The sequence below is a fragment of the Felis catus genome, chromosome B4 (assembly GCF_018350175.1).
Source record: "Felis catus isolate Fca126 chromosome B4, F.catus_Fca126_mat1.0, whole genome shotgun sequence".
Lineage (NCBI taxonomy): Eukaryota > Metazoa > Chordata > Mammalia > Carnivora > Felidae > Felis > Felis catus.
Window position 1 is genome coordinate 130,940,621 of NC_058374.1, and position 15,398 is coordinate 130,956,018.

Here is a 15,398-nt window from a genome sequence, read left to right on the forward strand (position 1 = left end):
TGTTACCTCAGAGGGCCTGCACCCCCCACCCCCCTGCATCCCCACAGGGGCACAGAGGCCGGGGGGAAGCCGGTACTGAAGGGGAAGGAGGGGCCCTCAAGCATTGCTCTGTCTCCACTCAAAATGTTTCCCGAGCCCCGCACAGGTGACACACGGAGGGCTCGGATGCCATCAGGTGGAAAGAAAGTTCTCGGAGCCACAGCGGATTAAGTAGAGCGATCAGTGTTGTCTGGAGAAAGGAGTCAGGGCTCTCGGAGGGGCCATCTGATCTGGCCTCTGAGGGATGTATAGGAGTTTGACAGTTTAGAAGGGACTTGAATACTAAAGGCGTGAATGTGGGGCGCCTGGGTGGCTCCGTCGGTTGAGCGTCTGACTTCCGCTCAGGTCATGATCTCCATGAGTTCAAGCCCCGCGTCGGGCTCTGTGCGGACAGTTCCGAGCCTGGAGCCTGCCTTGGATTCTGTGTCTCCCTCTCTCTCTCTCTCGGCCCCTCCCCCACCCATGCTCTGTCTCTCTCTGTCTCTCTCTAAAAAATAAATAATACATACTAAAAAAAGAAAAAAAAAAAAGAGCGTGACTTTGGTCAAGTTCTTTGGCCGAACTTTCCTCGCGTGTGAAACAGAGACAGCTCACCGCCAAGGGCAAGGGTGAGGATTGAGCGAAGTCGCTTTCGGGAAATGCCTGGCGCATTGCCCGCCACAGAGAGACGTCGCCCGTAGCCCGGTGCTAACCTCATAAGTCACTCGTCAGCAAGGCCTTCCAAGTACACCAGACTCGCACGCCCTTAGCCACCTCCACATCTCTCCCTGCCCCAGTCCAGATCTCTTGCCTCCTCCTCACCTCCTGGGTTTGCTCTCCTGCCTGTATTAATTTTCTTTTCTTTTTTTTTTTTTAATGTTATTTTTGAGAGAGAGAGACAGAGAGCGCAGGCAGGGGAGGGGCTGAGAGAGAGAGACGCACACAGAATCCGAAGCAGGCTCCAGGCTCTGAGCCTGACCTGGGGCTCGAACTCACGAACGGTGAGATCATGACCTGAGCCGAAGTCGGTGGCTCCACCGACTGAGGCTGTGTAACGGTGTCACCACAAACTTAGCTGCTTCGCACACATTTATTATGGCAGCAGCTGCTGTGGGTCAGGGCACCTGCCATGGCTTAGCTGGATTCTCTGGTCACTCGAGACATGACAAGGGCGACAGCATGGAGGGGGGAGGGGTCAGTCCCAGCCCTCTTCTGCGCAGACTCCGTAGGCATCCAGCCTGACCCAGCGTGACACCCCAGTGTCCTCAGCGTTTACCGAGCACCCACCTGCCTCAACGTCAGGCTAGGGGTTGGGGTAGGTCACTGACAGACTCGGTCCCCTGGCCCTCCATGACCCTGTCTTTGCCCAGGAAGGCTGCACAGTGGCAGCAGGGAACCTCCAGGAGGTGAGGCCTAGGCTCATGAGGCTGTGAGGAGAAAACAGACCTCCTGTGGCTTGGTCGGTTAAGGGTCGGACTCTTGATCTCAGCTCAGGTCCTGATCTCAGGGTTGTGAGTTCAAGCCCCACGCTGGGCTCTGCACTGGGTATGAAGCCTACTTAGAAAGAAAGAAAGAAAGAAAGAAAGAAAGAAAGAAAGAAAGAGAAGGAAGAAAGGAAAAAGGGAGGGAAGGAAGAAAGGAAGAAAGGAAGAAAGGAAGGAAGGAAGGAAGAAAGAAAGGAAGAAAGAGGAAGGAGGAAGAAAGGAAGAAAGAGGAAGGAAGGAAGGAAGGAAGGAAGGAAGGAAGGAAGGAAGGAAGAGGGAGGGAGGGAAGGAAGGAAGGAAGAAAGGAAGAAAGAAAAGAAAGAAAGGAAGGAAGAAAGAGGGAGGGAAGGAAGGAAGGAAGAAAGGAAGAAAGATGAAGGAGGAAGAAAGAAAGGAAGAAAGAGGAAGGAAGGAAGGAAGGAAGGAAGGAAGGAAGGAAGGAAGGAGGAAACAGCCACCCTGAGGCACTACCAAGACAGTAAGACAGCTGACAATATGACAGCCTTCCTCACAGCCAGAGTCTGGACATTTAGATAAGGACCTGAGCTTAGGATTCCCGTGTCAAATTCCGCCTTTGCCTTTCCCGGGGTACATATTGAAATAACCACTTAGAGCTGAGCCCGTGAAAAGTGAGGACCCTCCGCCCCAACCACCCTGTGAGTTAATGGGAACTCTCTACCCTGCTCCGTCTCTCTTGCCCACGCAGGACCTGGGACAGAGGACCGCCCTTCCCCTGGCTCATCACCGCCCCCACCCCACCCATGGCTGGGATCTGGAAGTAATCAATCTTGTGACTTGATTTCCTCTGTGTGGGTGCGCTGAAACCGCCTTTAGTCAAAAGGACCACAGGGTTTTCTTTCACTTTTCCAAGAGGGGGCTCAGACGCCAAGGGGGCTACCGGTTGACCTTGTGGGGGTGGCCTGTGCCCCCCTCGTTCAGCAAGTCTGATTATTCTTTTAATTTTTTAATGTGTATTTATTAGCGTCAGCAGGGGAGGGGCAGAGAGAGAGGGAGACACAAAATCCGAGGCAGGCTCCAGGCTCCAAGCCGTCCGCACAGAGCCCGATGCGGGACTCGAACTCACAAACCGTGAGATCATAACCTGAGCCGAAGTCGGACGCTCAAGCCACTGAGCCACCCAGGCACCCCTGAGCATCGCCTCCTCTGAGAGGCCCCAGGGCCTGTGTTGTGTGACGCCCATTCGATCCCTTCTTTGGAAGGCCAGATGCCCCCTCCACCATTCCTCCCCCCACCCCCCGGAGGGCTGGGCCTACACCGGGAGGGGCGGGGGGGCTGGTGCCCGGCTGTCCTTGCTTTCACTTCTCTCCACCTCCTGGGGCCCCTTCCCAGTGGGTCCCCATGTGCTCCACCGGACATGGGATGACAACAGGCAACTTCTTCTGCCAGAACTAAATAATAGAGTGGCACCCTCAGGGCGGCCTCCCCAGCTAGGGGCTGCTTGGGAGGTTTCTTGCCCCGATGGGCTCTAGGGAGTCCGGAGGAGACGGGCATAGGGGGCAAGGTGGAAGCCAGAGAGAGGCAGGCAAACACGGCTCCTCAGAAAAAGCGGTTTATTCCAGTGTCTGGGAGGAATGGAGAGCTTTGCCCGGCAGTTCTCAAACCTAGTCGGTCTCCTTTGCCGACGAGGTACGCGCTGTGTGTCAGACTTCGGTCACTGAACAGATGGGAGCTTCTGGCCATTGAGGAGGCCCACCGCTCAGGCCTTCCCGCGCTGCCACTGGGACACGCGGGTCTCCGGGGGGGCCCGGTGGAACCACTCGAACCAGGAGCCGTCGTAGATGGCCACGTCGGGCTTGCCGCAGAGGTAGGCGGCCAGGGCAATGTGGCAGGCGGTGACTCCCTTCCGGCAGGTGGCAATGAGGGGCTGGGCCAGATTCACCTTCTTGGCCTCGAACAGAGCACGCAGCTCCTCTGGGCTCTTCTCGAAGCCGTCCTCGGTCAAGAAGTCCACGAACGGCATGTTGACTGAGCCTCGGATGTGGCCCGGATCCAGTCCTGGGCGCAGCAGAAGGCAAAGGGGGGGGGGGGGGAAGGACAGGGTTAAGGGCGGCCTGGGGGCCCAAACCCGCTGAGGCTACAAGGATAGGAGCTACACGAAGGAACGTAAGGCCTTTGCCCTTCTTGGAGCTCAACTTCCTCCTGGCCCAACCTACAGTCAATGCTTGAGACAGAAGCCAAAGGGCGCTCTCCCCCCCAAACCCTGCCTTGAAGCAGGGATGTCCGAAGTCACACCTGCTTGAGGGGACAGGGGTGAGTCTCACCTCTGCCGCTCACCAACCTTTACACTACCGTTTTACCTCGGACAACGCTTCACTTCTCTGAATCGGTTTGCTCGTCTGTAAAATGGGCCCAAAGGCACACAGCTGTCTCGTAGGGTTGCTGAGAAGCGAACGCTACGAGCTGTGCTGATGGCGAAGAACACAGCGGTGGGAGAGATGGGCCGGCCCTCGGGAGATCACAGCCAGGCGGGGAAGACAGACGCTAAACGGATAACCCCATGATTCGTTACACGGAATGTCGCTCCATTTTACAGATGAATACGCTGAGGCTTGGCCACGCGCAATGGCTCAGCTGAGGCCACACAGAGAGGCAAAGGCAGACCCGGGATTCCACCGAGTCCCCTGAGGTTCCCGTTGAGCACCGGTGTGGGAAGCACATGTGACCTGGTGCTAGACGTACACTTGAATCCCAGCTCTGCCACTTACCAGCAGGGTGACCCCTTACGTGTCACTTCTCTGGGCCCCAGTTTCCCCCAGGGCTTGAGCGGGAATGAGAGTACTCACGGGCAGGGGCTGTTGTCAGGGGTAAGGCCCCGACTACTGAGGCCGGCCCACCCACCCTCAGAGGCCGAGGCTCTCGCCACCTCACCGCCTCCCTTGGGGGCAGGTGAGGACAGCGAGGGGTGGTCCCTGCAGGGCTGTCCTAGCAACCCTGAGAGGCTTGGCTGGGAGCAAAGTGGGAGGTTTGAGCTGGTCGAGGTCCCTTCCGGAACAGTCTCCCCTCCCAGTGAGTCTGAGACCAAATGTGGTTTCAGAATAGCCAGCAAGTGGGGCAAAGGGATCTGGGCAGAGGCCTTGGTCCCACCCTTAGCATGCCAAAGGTCACTCCTCTCTTCCTCAAGCACCCCACACCCTGGCAGTCTTTGGATGCTGGGAGCGGGGCCCAAGGCAGGTCTGGGCGCCTCTTGGAGCTCCCTTTCCCCCCAAATCCCCCACCCCACCCCCTTAACCTGGACCGCGGGACAGAGCAGGACCAAGGTGGGCAGCAGGGGGAGGGAGGGGACTGGAGGAAGACACACACTGGGGCAGGTTGCAGCCAGGAGGCCCTGCATCCCTAAGCCTCAGCCTCCCCACCCGTGAGATGGAGAGATAACCCCGCCTACGTCACAGGCCTATGGGGAAGATTAGCCACTGGAGGCAGAAGCCCCTAGTGACCCCGGGCACACAGTAGGTGCACAGTCATGCCAGCAATGCCCCAACCCCCATCCCCTGAAGCCAAAGAAGATTCCAAAAATTCACCGGCATGAGTCAGGGGTTCCTTTGACCGCATAGAGGTCTCCACTTATACATTCCGGGGAGTCTTTCCTGTGGGAATTTTATCTCTTCGTCTGGAAATTTTCATCGGAGGCTGGACGCCTGCCGCCCCTACCAGGGAGAAGCCAATGGATCTGTTGGCTTCAAGGGCCTCCCGTGCCAAGAAATCCAACTTAGAAATCTTTGGGCATCCAGGCACTGGGCTGAATGGAAGTGTATTTCAAAGCGCGAATGTCTGTGGAGTTCTGAATGCCGTCTTGTTTCTTTCCTCTGGTCCCCGATGCCAACAGCGCCCCTGCTTTCTTGGTTGCATAAAAGGCACCTCTTGGGAGTAGAGAAGTCTGGGGGTTTCCGTGACTCTGGCTTCCCAAACTGGGCCAGCCCCAGGAGGCGGGGGTCCCCCTCGTCTCTGCCAGCGAGGGCTCGGGGCCTGTCCGAGGAATTTAAATGAGCAGGTGCTGACCTCCTGTGCATGGCAAGGGCCGGGACGAACCCAGCCCAGAGAGCCTTGGAGAACAGCCGGCAGAAGGACCCAGAAGCAGGGGCCTTTTCTCCTAAGCCTAGCTTCCACTGCAGGCTTTCCTCCCCCCAGCGGGCCTGCCGCCAGGCCGACACCTCTGGCCCCAGGCGTCAGGCAGTGGGTTCGCTCCAGAACTTCCCGAATCCTCACAAAGCCAGGAGATGATGGGGAGCCCAGGCTCAGAGAGGTGAGGTGGCTTACCTCAGGACACACAGGCCTGTGGAGTCAGGCGTGTCCGACCCTAAAAACCTGTGTCCTTGGACCACCCTGAACCTTTCTAGGAAAGGGAGAGGAGGCAGGGGGAAAGATGAGATGACCCCTCATATTCCTCAGCTGCTCAGAGGCCTGGGACTTTGGGTTCCACCTTTGGCCAGGAGGAGGCCAGTCACTGGGGGAGGCCATCGAGAGGGTGTGACCGCTGGTTGCCCCACGAGCTGGACCCTGGCCCTCGGACGCCCCTTGTCCCCACCCCTGCACTGGGAATGTGCATTCTGCTTGCCTTCCCTGCTCCCAGAAGCTGCCCCAAGGCCATGGCCTGAAGATAGTCATGTGGCGTTGAGACCAGCTGCATGACGTGTATGGGATTCAACCCAGTCAAGGCCTCCGTATAAACCTTTAAGGCTTGGCAGGTGCATGCAGAAATCTACTCATCTTGCGGCCGGTCAAGACAAGCCTTGTAAGTAAGTTCCCTTGCTTCTTAAACCTGCCACCCACATATCTGGAGCCGTCTGCCCCTTTCTTCAGTCTCCCCCTGCTCTCTGCATCTGGGGCTGGTTTCGGATTACCCCGGGACCCTCCCGAGGAGGCCGTAAACTAAAAGCTGGCAAGCCGGCCAGGAGACTGAAGAAAGGGGCCTTGGGAAAAGGCAATGGGAAAGAGGCATCGGCGGGGGCGACCCTACGTTGGGCCGCGACCTCTATGGGGAGAGGGGGTGGCCTGAACGTTGGGTACTCGCGGACCTCGGCACGGGTACAGGGAGGTCCCGAAAACACCTGCTGCCTTAATGCGCTCGCTTGAGGGGCTATGCGCAGAGAAATGAAACGGATGGCTGTCACAGTGCGCTGGCCTCCACTGCGGCCAGTTCGTCCGGACACTGAGGCCCAGCTAGAGGCTGAAAGTCAAGTTGGAAAGTGGGAAAAGCTGAGGTTTGAGAAGGACAAGCGGACGTCTCCTACCCTGCCGGCTTCGGGGCCGGCAGCCAAGGTGGGAGAGCAGGGCAGTCCGTCGGAGGTGTTAGCGTGCCCTCGTGCAAGGCGAGGAAGGCACGAGATGCTGTGGGTTGAGATTCAGGAGCCTGTGACAAAGCCTGATTAGGGCGCTGAGAGGGGGATCCTTGAGCAAGCGACCAGAATCGAGGATGTTGCGGTGGAGGAGAAAGTGGAAATGCCCCCATGCCTTCCCACCCCAAATGCAAAGCCGAATCTTAAATAGCAGTTGTGGGGCGCCTGGGTGGCTCAGTCGGTTAAGCGTCTGACTCTTGACTTTGGCTCAGGTCACGATCTCCAGGTTCATGAGTTCAAGCCCCACGTCCGGCTCTGTGCTGACAGCGCGGAGCCTGCTTGGGATTCTCTCTCTCCCTCTCTCCCGGCCCCTCCCCTGCTTGCTCTCTCTCTCTCAAAAATAGAGAAATAAGCACTTTTAAATTAATTAATAGCAATTGCCCCCAAACCTGGGGGATAATCAACATTCTTTCTCTGGAAAGTCATAGTTGCAAATTTTATCACGTCTTTGATACGTAAACACCCCAGGAGTTAACCAAAACGCTATCCACAGAGACTGAAGGAAAAAATCTGGGGGAGGGCGAGGGGAAGCGTACAGATTGCTCTAGAAGTTCTCTTGTCCAAAGCCTGGCCCACAGCCTTCCTAAGATTACTCATCAAAGGCTAAGTTACAGGGTCTCTGCCTGTTTCTACGTTTACATATGTCTATGGATATGGGCTAAGTATACATGTTTTTCTACCTTCTGAAGGTATTACCAAAATTAATTTGTACGAGAGCTCTATTTAATCAGCTTAAAAATAAGCTATATATCAAAGTGCACTTAGGTGACATTGAAATTTCATTTGCTCTCACCCACCATAAAGGATAACAGTTTCTTGAATTATCAGTCCGTTCTTGACGGGATGGTCAAACAAAGATACTGTGTTTTATCGAAATAATTTCAGGGCATCTGGGTAGCTGAGTTGGTGAAGTGTCCGACTTCGGCTCAAGTCATGATCTCACAGTTCATGAGTTCGAGCCCTGCGTCGGGGTCTATGCGGACAGCTCAGAGCCTGGCACCTGCTTTGGATTCTGAGTCTCCCTCTTTCTCTGCCCCTCCCCTGCGCGCTCTCTCTCTCTCTCTCTCTCTCAAAAATAAACATTTAAAAAATAATAAAATAATAATTTCCTATACTTCATATAGTCTTGATCAGGTCTTTGATTACTTAAGAAAAAAGCAGAGTCTTCTCTATTAAAGAGCTATGTTTTTGGTTTTTAGTTTTGTTTCTGTTTTTGTTTTTTTTTTTTCTACAAGCATGCAATTTCTATACTTGCCTTTGAGGCCTTTAATTGTCATTTTGGTTAAATGGATAACTGAATATTGTTTCATGACGACCCGCGATCCTATGCGACCATGTATTTTAAAACCTTTTGACTGAAGTCCATATTTTATTCACATTTCCTTACTTTTTATGAAATGCCTTTTCTGTTCCAGGACCCCGTCTAGGAGACCACATTATATTTAATCTTCCTGTCTCCTTAGAATTCTCTTGGCTCTGACATTTTTTTTTATATTAAGTGAATGGATGTACTGTACCTATATGCATTAACTGTAACAAATGTACCATACTAGTTAATATAAGATGTTAATAACACCGGAAACTGGGTGTGGGGGTATATGGGAACTGTCTTTTCTTTGTAATTCTTTCTGCGAATCTAAAACTGTTCTATATAAATCTACGAACTAATATAAATAAATAAATAAAACCTTTTGATATTTTAGGCAAAATTCCCCTAAATCAAATTCTCAATGAAACCTTACCTACCCTGAACTAACTTGGGGATTTTCCTGGACCATCTCAAAAGACTTGGTTTTTTTTCCTCCTTGTAAAAGAGAAATATGAAACTAATCAGACTCATTTCACATGTTAAATTACATGGGAAGCCAAGTAGGAAGAAATGCTAACTACATTTTCCTTAGGAAATATGTATATGGAAGCTATTGATACAAGTGTTCCAGAAAGTATATAAAATTCCTAAAAACGGGGGGCGCCTGGGTGGCTCAGTCGGTTAAACGTCCAACTTCTGCTCAGGTCATGATCTCCAGTTCACGGGTTGAGGCCCCGTGTCGGGCTCTGAGCTGTCAGCCAGAGCCTGGAGCCTGCTTCGGATTCTGGGTCTCCCTCGCTCTCTGCCCCTCCCCCGCTTGTACTGCCTCTCTCTCTCAAAATAAAATGAAAAAAACCCTAAAAAATATTCCTAAAACTCTGGTATGTCGTGGTATAATAGCATCAATTGATCACAACCTTGGTTATTACTTTAAAATATATACCCCCAAAATAACCGAATCCCCTTGTCAATTGCATTAGCATGAACTCTTACCCGGATTTACTGCTTCACTTCGGATGCTTTTGCAAAAGTGTTCCTTCCCCCTCAGGCGTTCCACCTTCGGGGAGATTCACGGAAAAGACGGAGAAATAGAGGTTTCTGATAACTAAGATCGTACCACTGACCTGAATGAGAATTAATTACAGAGAGGGGCCCCCTAGGATTTTAGTCGCGGCTCTGGAAAGGGGGCAAACCTCTGGTCACCCCCACAGAGCACCAGCTCCTGGCAGTGGGTCCACAGGGCTCCTCCGGATGGAGACTCTCGGGGAGGTGTGAGCCACGGCAGCCAGTGGGCTGAACTCAGAGGGCGGAGAGTCCCCCCCTGCACCCTGGACTTTTGCCCTTTTTGTACCGACAGCTGGCCTATTTTAAAGGGATCAACCCTACCGGGGTTGCAGAGGGGTGGATGACCATGAGTGGGCCCTCATAGGGTCAGGGCATATGAGGGAATATTTGGGCTCGCCTGCAAGAGTCTGAGGCAGTCCTCCCCTTCTCCATATCCCGGCTCACGAGGCACTGACACCCCCCTGGCAATCAGGAGGCCGAGGCCCTAGCCCGGGTACAACCTTCAGCAGATACAGCAGATCGGATGCACGGAGAGAGCGGCCGCCAGCGTTCCCCGGGGAAGGCTGGCCTATTGCCAAGGATGCTCGATTGCCCCTGAAATACAGTGATTTGGTTAATCCACTAACAGCATGCCCCGTGTATTGTAAGCAGCACCCAAGGTGACTGGCAAAGGGGCCTGGGGTCATTCACGAGAATTCCCCATTGACGACAGAGGGGCAAATTGGGCATATTGCCTCCTCTCTCCCTCAGTGCGGGTTTTTGCTATGCTTGCTTTGTGTAGACACTGTGTCTGGCCTAGCCCAAGCTTTCCCCGATCACCCAACCAGGCTGCCACCATTAGGGTATTAGAGAAACGAAATGCCATGTTTAGACACCCTCATCAACCAAACAGTGATTGGGGGGGTCATACTGCAAAAGGGGCCAACAGAGGGACGCCTGGGTGGCTCAGTCAGTTGAGTAGCCAGCTCTTGATTTCGGCTCAGGTGATGATCTCATGGTTCATGAGCTCGAGCCCGGCCCCCATCGGGTTCCATGCTAACAGGGCCAGACTTGCTTGGGATTCTGTCTCCCTCTCCCCTACTTATGCATGCTCTCTCCTCCCACCTGAAAGCGCTGTTCCCCGCCCCCCGGCCCCTACACGTGGTGCGCACAACCAGACAGAGGTCCTAAAGCTGACAATCTCCGTCTCCTTGAGGCCAGGTGGGCACATGTCATCTCCCGATGGTACATCACTGGGCTGCTGTCTCGCTCCCCATCCTGGCGGATGTTCTAGCACACGCGCCAGCCCTTACTAAATTCACCCAGCGAGGCTTGAATGATAGTCACCAAAACCTGTCCATGCTGAACCCTGAAATGTCTTTAACGAGAAAAGCTACCCCCCGAAACAGGATGGACTTAGACGGTGGCGCTGCCTTGCAAGGAGGCCATCATCCAGACAGAATGCTGTGTGTTCACATCTGGTGAGTCTGTTAGGCATCACCTTCACTGCATCACGTGAGAATACAAGTAAATGCCCTGAATTATCTGAACCCCAGCCCAGGGGACTTAATAAACCAATGGTTCAGATGACGGCGCTCTTGATGGAAAATGCCATCCCTGACTTGGGGGTTCATTGTCTTAATTCCGTATTTTCTCTTGCATGTGCCTGTATATTGTCGCTATGGTGCCTGCCTCCAATGCAGCCGCATAGCCTCCAAAGGAGCCACCACCAGGCCCCGTGAAACCCCTTGCTGACGCCTCAGGGCACAGTGCAGAAGAGGGGGCATGCGTGTGAGGTGGTGAGAGCTGATGCGAGGGGTAGAAAGTCAGGGGAGGTCATGGAGAGCACCAGTTGACCCATGAGCTGGACTGGGACAGCTAGAGATGCCTCTCCCCCTCCCGGCCTTGGGATGTGCGTTCTGCTTGACTTCCGGGCTCCCAGAGGCTGCTCCAAGGACATGGCATTGAGATAGCGATGCGGTGTCGAGACCCAGCTGGACCGTGTGTATGTGACTCAACCCAGTTAATGCCTCTGTATAAACTTTCAAGATTTGGCAGGCGGGTGCGGAAACCTACCCGTCTTGCGGCCGGCCACCCAAGACAAGCCTTGTAAGTAAGTTCCCCTGCTTATGAAAACGGCTACCTACCCATCTGAAGTGGCCTGATCTTTCTTAGGCTTTGCCCTGCCCTCTGCATCTGGGGGTAGGTTTCAGATTACCCCGGGGGTGGGTGGGAGGCTCCCAGCTCCTGAGGAGGCTGTGAACTAACACGGGATCCCATGAAGCAACACTACACCGTGAGGCTGTGACTTCCCCTCCCCCCGGCCTCCCCTCTCCCCCAGTCCCTGTGTTTGTTGACACAGCAGTGGCCTTGGGAAACAGCTCCACCCTGAGACCTGCAGCCTGGGGTCAAACCTTGGCCACTCTGCCTCCTTAGAGAACCCACTTCTCCCTTTCCCACCTGTAAACTGGGATCAGTCCTAACCCCCACCTTCCACCAGGAGAGAACATGTATGAAACACTGGGCTGATAAAAATGCCTACTAGGGGGTCGATACCCTCTTCACCCTCACTGCCCTCAAGGTTTATGAAGATAACTGGGCTGGATTGACCGTCCCCTCCTTCGCTGGCTTTCCCCGGGGCTCTATAAGGTGAGCCCATTCCTTTCATTAAGGAGGGAAGGGTTCAGAGGCCAAGGACTCGCGAGGCTGCATAGGGTATGTTGCAAGCTCATGGGGTGTCCAAGGCGCTGCTCCCAGCTCCTGCTTCAGGACCCTCCTTCTGGGTGTTGCATCTGGACCCCGGAGCTCACGGGCTGCCTCCCTGAGCCCACCCCAAGCTGGGGACCGTGAACTCAGGGAGCCTCATGTGCCTTTGTGCCCCCAAACTATGTTGCCTGGGAGGCCAGCAAAGCCTCTTAGGGAATGAGGGAGGGGAGTGCCACTCCATGCTTTCTGGGTGGCCCTGGGCTTTGCAGAGCTCCTCCCCCTTCTCAAAATACCCTTCCAGCCAGGTGGGGAGGGCTGGGCTTTCCTCTTCTCATTTTACAATGAGGGAACCCAGAGAGGCCAAGACATCGGATTGAGATCCCCCCACACAGGGGGGGGCTGACCTCTCCTGTGGATCCTTGCTCCCTGGGATCTGGAGGCGGTGGGAGGAGGAAGAATGGGGAGGGACTCTTCTCTGAGCCTCAGTGTCCTCATCTCTAAAATGGGAGTGAGGAGATTGGATCTGACACCTCTTCGCTTCTTTCCAGCTTGCTTCAGGGCAAGCCCGGAGGCAGCAAGGGAATCAACTCTACCATTCATCTCCCAAGAGCCACCGAAAGTTCTAAGGAGAGAAGACGTGTGGAATCGAGGCAAGGGTGGGGCTGCTGGAAGGGCCGGGCCAAAAGTCTCTGCATCTTCAACTCCAGACCTTCAGAGAGCAAGGGGCGGGGGGACATGGGACCTGGAAGAAGTCCAGGACTTTGCCACTAACTGGCCATGTGGCCTTGACCTGCCCCTGCCTCTGTGTGCCTCAGTCTCCCCTCTGTCCCATGAGGTGATCTTTCAGGACCTCCAGCCCGGAGAGTGTCCAAAACTGTTGTCACAGAGTCCTCTCCCCTCCGAGGCACAGAAAGTTAGGAAAAATGTTGCACGGGAGTTAGATTCTGCAGACCCTGCCCGAGGACAGAGCCCAGAGCCAGGAGGTGCCGACCATTCTGAGGGCTCAGGCCAGCCGGGGCCACCAGAGACCCCCAAAGCAGTGAGGTCCCGGCCACCAGAGGTGCCCAGGCAGGGGCCGGAGGAAACCTAGCAGGGTGATGGTGAGACTGCTATGGTTCTCTGTTAGGAGGTTCTAGAACTCAGCATGTCCTCTCCCGAGACTCCCCCCACCTCCAGCAATGTAGAACCCCCCAGGCCTGCCCTTTGTCCGCAGCAGAGGATTCGCGAGCCACCTCCCTGTGGATGCCTGGCTTAGAGCACTGGTTTGAAACCAGTCGGCACTGGGCGGAATTCCTGACTCTGCCATTTAACAGAGCCCAGTAACTTAATGTCCTCACTTCTCAGTTTCCCCCTCTCTAAAATGGGGATATTAGGCCTTCTCGGATGAAGGACAGGATGAGATAACGCGATGTGAACTACTCAGCACGAAATGGCAGCTACTCTTAATAGCTCTGCAAACAGGCTGCAGCTGTTTGGAAAGGTCAGGGGGTCCGGGAGGGCTGGAAGGAGGGAGGGGGTGCTGCGGGAAGGGCAGGGTTGATGTCCGTGGGGGGCTTCCGGGGAACAGGAGCGGCCCCAACAAGCTAGGTGTCCTTGGGAGCTTTGCACAGAGATGCACGTGTTGGCTCATGGGCATACCTTCGGGCATGTGGGGGAGGAGTTCCTGGGCAGGGACGTGGGTGGAGATGTCACCAGGCACCTCTGCTGATGCCACCCCATGTGGATACCAGGTTGCTAGTTAGCACGTGGCTATGGGAACACGTATGTAGGTCCTCATGCATCACAGCTGAAAAAGCTTTTGGATTTGGCTCTATTCTCTCATTTCACAGATGCAGACTGGGGCCCACGTATGGGGGAACTGAGGGCAAAAGCTGGAGAGGGTCCCAGACATCCCTGCTCTCCATCATTTCATGGGGCAGTACCCCCCGCACCCCCACCCAGGGATCACCCACCCAGCAGGACACGTACCTACTGCATCTGGCTCTGGCTCGGTGCCCAGGTACCGTCCTTGGGACCGGGCATCCACCAACTGGAACCTCTTAGACTCAAGGTTCTCCAGCACCTGCTCGTAGGTCTTGAGCAGGGAGCGGTCCAGTGTGGCTTCGAAGTTAGCCGGCTCTGGGCGTGAGGGCTCAGAGGTCACCGGGTGGCCCTCCTTCAGCCAGTTCCGGAAGCCGCCGTTGAGCACCGACACGGTGCGGTGGCCGAACACACGGAACATCCACCAGACCCGCGGCGCATAGAAGGAGCCCAGGTGGTCACCATCGTAAACCACCACATGGGTCTGGTTGCTGATGCCCAGGCGGCCCACGTAGCGGGCGAAGTCGGCCTCGCTGGGCAGCATCATCTCGTAGGGCGACGCCGCGTCCCGGCACTCCTCCATATCAAAGAAGGAGGCGCCGGGCACATGGCGCTCTAGGTACTCCTTGCGGGCCTCGCGGGTGCCCGGCGAGTACCAGGACGCGTCCAGCACCCGCAGGCCAGGCCCCAGCTTGCCAGCCCGAACCGACTCCGCCAGCCACTTGGTGGAGACCAGCGCCCGGTAGAGCACCTGATGGACCATGGTTTCAGCTCTGCGCATCACCTGGCGCGGGTGGAAACCAGGGAAAGAGAGCAGCGTGTGAGGGCCGTGCGTGCAGGGGAGCGGGACCTGGGAGGAGCTTTTTCCCACCGCGCTCCCCGCAGGGCGGCGTGTTTGCAGAGGCCCAGCCACCCGGCAGGGCCCGGGCACCCAGTGGGAAGGTTTGCATTCCCTAAGGAAGGGCTGCTCCGCCCCTCCCTGGGGCCCCCGCGCCGAAGGGGGCGGGGCGAGAGCTCCCCGGAGCCCCACTGGGGGAGCTGGCCCGGAGGGCATCTGGCTCCGGAAGCTACCATACAGGCGTTGGAGATCCTGCCAGAAGAGAGAGGCGAAAAGATGGCCAGGAGGAGGGAGGAGATGACATGTGGAGCGGAGAAGCCCCCTTTGGTGGGAGGGTAGGGGAGTGGGAGCCTGGGGGGAGGGGTCGCTGGAGCCCGCAGAGGCCCTCGCTCGCGCCCCCCGGCAAGCGCGCCCGCGGCAAATCTCTGCAGCCTGGGCGGACTCGCCCGCCTCCAGACTCGCCCGGGCTCGGTACCCTAGCTGGGTCGGAGGCTCCCAGGGCACCCCGTCCCGCTTTCGCCAGGGGGACCCTCCCCTGGGTTGCCGGGGCCAGATCGGAGGCCCAATCCCGAGCGGCCGGGATGCCTGGCCGCCGCCCCACCCGGCCGCACTCACTCGCCCTCGCCGCCGCCCTGGCGCTCGCCCCCGACCGCTGGAGAAGTTGGCGGGTTCAAACCCAGAGCTCACAACTCCCCGGCCGGCCCGCACCATCGCGCCGCCGCCGGAGGGGGGTACGGCGCGCCGCCCGCCACGCCCCCGCCTCGTGCAGTCCCGCCGCGGCCGCCCCCCCCCGCGCCGTCCCACCAAGCGCAGCGCCACTCGGACCCCGGGGACCCGCCGGGAGG

The 15,398-nt window shown here is 56.3% G+C and overlaps 1 protein-coding gene across 3 annotated transcripts; it reads right to left on the reverse strand.

Annotated features, from left to right (window-relative positions):
- Window positions 1-3,056: 3,056 nt before the first annotated feature.
- TST (thiosulfate sulfurtransferase) lies at window positions 3,057-15,318 on the reverse strand. 3 transcript variants are annotated; one of them, XM_011284201.4, is made up of 3 exons: window positions 15,169-15,318; window positions 13,884-14,499; window positions 3,057-3,518 (listed from the first exon to the last, which is right to left on the reverse strand). In XM_011284201.4, exons 1-3 carry the CDS (start codon window positions 15,262-15,264, stop codon window positions 3,220-3,222), a joined length of 1,011 nt encoding a protein of 336 aa, XP_011282503.2. In that variant the 5' UTR covers window positions 15,265-15,318; the 3' UTR covers window positions 3,057-3,219. The 3 variants fall into 3 exon arrangements, 2 of the variants coding, with proteins under 2 accessions (XP_011282503.2, XP_019691073.1); XR_002160072.3 differs by lacking the exon at window positions 15,169-15,318 and adding an exon at window positions 5,042-5,486 and having other exon boundaries at window positions 3,381-3,518; window positions 13,884-15,162; XM_019835514.3 differs by lacking the exon at window positions 15,169-15,318 and having other exon boundaries at window positions 13,884-15,162.
- Between the last annotated feature and the right edge of the window lie 80 nt (window positions 15,319-15,398).

Coding starts and splice junctions, on each gene's coding strand:
- TST (XM_019835514.3), bottom strand. CDS start 14,769: ATGCCCTCCGGGCCAGCTCCCCCAGTGGGGCTCCGGGGAGCTCTCGCC. Junction 3,519..13,883: donor GCCAGAGCCAGATGCAGTAG/GTACGTGTCCTG, acceptor TGCTGCGCCCAG/GACTGGATCCGGGCCACATC.